Below are 4,347 nucleotides of genomic sequence, written 5' to 3'. Positions count from 1 at the left end.
TCTATTTAGTCTGCTTTGTTCTGTTCCCAGAACAGATTGCTTTGATAGATCCATGATCTCATCCCTTCACAGGGGGCAGATTGCAACTCCTCCCAGCCTTTCTACTCTGATGCAATTCTTACCCCTATCTTTCGGTAATGAGCCTAGAAGGATCCACCCAGTGCGCTGGAGTCCTTCTTTTGGATCTTTCAGGATCCAATAAATCAATCTAAAAAAGCATTTATTAAGTGTCTATTATATACGTGCCAGGAATTGTGCTGGGCATTGGGAATAGGAGAAAAAGTTAGACAATCCCTCCTTTTCTGGAGACCCACCAACCTCACGAGGAAATAAGAAGAAAAGAGAAAGGAGCTCAGTGGTGTCAAGAGCAGGATAAAACTAGATTAAAGGGAAAGGACTTTCGATTTTAAATCCTGTGATCCTATGAATTGGCAGGGTAGGACAAATAGAGGCTTTCTCTTCTCTGTGTTCAGCATTTCTGTATGAAAGTGGTCTATTTTTTTTTTCTTTCCTTCCTTCCTTTCCTGCTTTTCTCTCTCTGTACCTCTCTCATTGTTTCTCTCCTTCCTTTCTTCCTTCTTTTTTCCTTGAGGTGTCTCCAAGTTTCTTTGTTTATGCGTGTCTCTTTGTCTCCTTCCTGGGTGTTTCTTTGCCTGGCTAACGTATTTCTGCCAATCGATCTTTTTTACTGTGTAGCTTTCCTGGAATCTTTCCAGTAGGGAAATCGCTAGGGGGTGGGAAGGAGGTAGGCCAGTGGGCTGGGCCAGAGTCCGGCCAGGTAGAATATGCAAAGAAGGAGGTGGACCTATGCTAATGAGTCAAAGGTAGGGAGACCGGATCCGCTCGGCTTTTCCAGAGAGATCTCAGAGCTGTGAGGCTATCGCGGAGCGGAGCCTGTCTGAGAGGAGCCGGGTCAAGGCTAGCGGACTGAGGCCCCCGATCCAGAGCCGGCGCCCCTGCCATACCGGGGAGCCGGCCATGCCCCCGCGGGAGCTGGCTGAGCCGGAGCCTCCCCCGGCCCGGGCCCCGACCCCTCCCCCGCGGCGGGGCAGTGTGGCCCCGGAGCTGGGCATCAAGTGCGTGCTGGTGGGAGATGGAGCAGTGGGCAAGAGCAGCCTCATCGTCAGCTACACCTGCAATGGGTACCCGGCCTGTTACCGGCCCACTGCGCTGGACACCTTCTCCGGTACTGTTAGGTCCGGGGCTGGGGGTGGGGCTGGGGCTGGGCCGGATAAAGCGAGGGGCCCAGGACCACTCGATTGCTAGATAGGCTCTTTCACTGGATGACGGTGGCTGGGAGGAAAGGGAGGCACCCACGGTGCCAAGGGACTAGATCCGCGGTGCGGCAAAGAGCCCTGGGCGCAAAGTCCAGGAATCTCATGTGGGCTCTCCCATCCTTGTATTTCCCTGGGCTTCATTTTCTCCAGGATCTGGGCCCAAGGGCCCTTCCAGTTCATACGTGCTTTGATTCTAGAGACCCTACAGTGGCGGGGGATGGGGGTGGGGTGTCTAGGATCCGAGAGCCAGGGATGGAGGAGGGAGGAATGGTTTGGAGGAAACGACTTCCTTGATGACTCTGAGACTTTCTCCCAATGCAGTACAAGTCCTGGTGGACGGAGCCCCAGTCCGGATTGAGCTCTGGGACACAGCTGGACAGGTAAGAATGGGAACCATCTTCTTGGCTTTAGGACCCTAAACGGGGTGGAGACATCCATCAATTAAAAAACAAAAACAAAGCCTTACCTTCTGTCTTAGAACTGATACTAGGTATCGCTTTCAAGGCAGAAGAGTCGTAGGCACCCATCAAGTTTTTTAAAAAATATTTTACTGATGCTTTTAAAAAATCTTACTCTCACTTTCCATTGACTCCTCTCCCCATCCCCCAATTACAAGACTGCAAATATTTATTAAATGCTTACTATGTACCAAGCACTTTTCTAAGGGCTGGGAATACACATAGAAGCAAAAAGATAGTCCCTGACCTCTTGGCCCTTCTGTTCTGATGGGGGAAAACAACTCATAAAAGGAATCTCGAAAGTAGAGCTGAGGAAAGAAGGGAGGGAATGTTGGTTGTCATAGAACAAAGAAGCATCACAACTAAGCACTCATTTTTTGGCCATGTCTGAAAATGTATGCCACATTCTGTACCTATAGTCCACCACCTCTGACAAGGCAAGGAATGTACCCATATCGACACTTCATTAACCTTTTATTCCCTAAATTTCTTGGTGGGAGATGGGCTGGAAAGGGAAGATTATTAATGGAAGGCACAAAGAAGGCAATGTTAGCTCCCTCCAGTCTTACTTGAGGGACTTAATATTTCCTAGCCAGCTCTTCACCCTATCCCCACAGTCCTTTTCCTGACTCTACTTAATTTACTTCCTACCCTAGGAGGACTTCGACCGTCTTCGATCCCTCTGTTACCCAGACACCGATGTCTTCCTGGCTTGCTTCAGTGTCGTGCAGCCTGGCTCCTTCCAAAACATCACAGAGAAATGGCTGCCTGAGATTCGAACCCACAACCCCCAGGCCCCTGTTTTGCTAGTGGGCACTCAGGCTGATTTGCGGGATGATGTTAATGTACTGATTCAATTGGACCAAGGGGGTCGGGAGACCCCTGTGCCCCATCCCCAGGCTCAGGGTTTGGCGGAAAAGATCCGAGCCCGGGGGTACTTGGAATGCTCTGCTCTGACTCAAAAGAACTTGAAGGAGGTGTTCGATGCAGCTATTCTCAGTGCCATTGAGCACAAGGCTAGACTGGAGAAGAAGCTCAATGCCAAAGGTGTCCGGACACTCTCCCGCTGCAGATGGAAGAAATTCTTCTGCTTTGTTTGAGCCCCTGTTTGAGTGGGGAGGGGAGCAGGAGGCTAGAGACACTTGGACCCATGGGGCCATGGGAGACCTTGGAGCTGCTGGCAGGACCAGAGCCTAGGTCAGCTTCAGCACAGGATGTGTGTGGACCTTTCCTGGTAATTGTAGGAACAGAGAGCTGTTAACTGTTGGCTTTATTTTACCTATTTGGGACCAAGACCTGTAGGAAGGAAGGTGCCTGGATTTCAGTTCATAGTTTAGAAAGCAGCCTATTCCTTAAGGTGACTACCATAGTCAATAGCCCTGATTTACTGGGGTTTTCCAGCTTGGGCCCCCAAGCCAATACGACTGAAGAAGGAAGAATTCTCGCTTGGGTTTCCTCCAGGAAAATGGCAGAGTCCCTTGTGGCCTGTAGGTTCTGGCCCAGCCAAGGGAGAACCTGGCCAGAACATCTTAGGACTGAACTTATCCGAGAGGGCAGCTAGCTGCAAAGAAGAAGCTTTGGTGATAGGAGAGGATGCTGAAGAACTGGGAGGAAGGTTCTGTAATGGAAGAGAGAGCTTTAGAAAAGAGATGGGAAGGAAGGACTAGAATGATGGCATATGGTGGGGTGGGCATGGCTAGAGTGAAGAAGTGATGTGAGCAGGCTGGAAGGAGAAGATGGGAACTTGGGGGAGGTTCTCCAAGGGAATAGAGAGATCTTTGGGAACCAGATAGTTTGGGATGAGAGATAAGGAAGCCAGGAGCAGAGAAAAGGGGAGCGGGAGAGGGAAAAGGCTGTTGCTGGGGGAGAGAGGAGGGGCTTGTCTCGGGCTCCTCCCTGGGTCTGCCCTTAGCCCCATCTCTGCCTGGGGCCCTGAAGAGAGGAGCTCTCAGTCCCTGTTCAGTACTGCCCAAACTGGCTGGACAGGAGTGGGGGAAGTGAGGACTGCATCTTGGAGAAGAGGGTTCCTGGAGGGGAGGGGCCACAGCAGCAATGGGGAGAAGCAGAGGAGGGGGTTTTGAAGACCACATGCCAATTTTCTCCATTGAAGGTCCAGTCCCTAAGAGGGAATACAGAAGGGACTCTGGAGCGATGGTTACCAATAAAAGTCTCAAATGTCTGAAGCTGGTATTTTGGTCTGTCCTTTCCGATGCTGGTTGGGCTGAGGCTACCTGTGAGACTCCCTGGCTCTCTTCAATGCTCTTACTCAGGATCTTGTTGCTTAGATGTGAATGTGATAGGGATCCAAGGGAGTAACTAGGGTCAGAGCCTATAGCCTAGAAGGAAAGTAGGGCCTAGGGTTTGCTTCAAGAATGTGTTGGGGGACAGCTGGGTGGCTCAGTGGAGTGAGAGCCAGGCCTAGAGATGGGAGGTCCTGGGTTCCAATCTGACCTCAGACACTTCCTCGCTATGTGACCCTGGGCAAGTCACTTAACCCCCATTGCCTAGCCCTTAACATTCTTCTGTCTTGGAGCCAATACATAGTATTGACTCCAAGATGGAAGGTAAGGGTTAAAAAAAAAAGAATGTTGGGGGTTGGGACAGCTGGGTGG

At 50.9% G+C, this 4,347-nt stretch overlaps 1 protein-coding gene across 1 annotated transcript; it reads left to right on the top strand.

The window, feature by feature from the left end:
- The first annotated feature begins 807 nt into the window (after positions 1–807).
- On the top strand, positions 808–3,918 carry RHOV (ras homolog family member V). Its single transcript, XM_001370884.4, has 3 exons — positions 808–1,186; positions 1,599–1,657; positions 2,392–3,918. Exons 1-3 carry the CDS (start codon positions 979–981, stop codon positions 2,833–2,835), a joined length of 711 nt encoding a protein of 236 aa, XP_001370921.1. The 5' UTR covers positions 808–978; the 3' UTR covers positions 2,836–3,918.
- Positions 3,919–4,347: the final 429 nt, after the last annotated feature.

Source organism: Monodelphis domestica, chromosome 1 (genome assembly GCF_027887165.1).
Source record: "Monodelphis domestica isolate mMonDom1 chromosome 1, mMonDom1.pri, whole genome shotgun sequence".
Lineage (NCBI taxonomy): Eukaryota > Metazoa > Chordata > Mammalia > Didelphimorphia > Didelphidae > Monodelphis > Monodelphis domestica.
The sequence above is the reverse complement of the archived record's forward strand: the minus strand, read 5'-3'. Positions and strand labels throughout refer to the sequence as shown.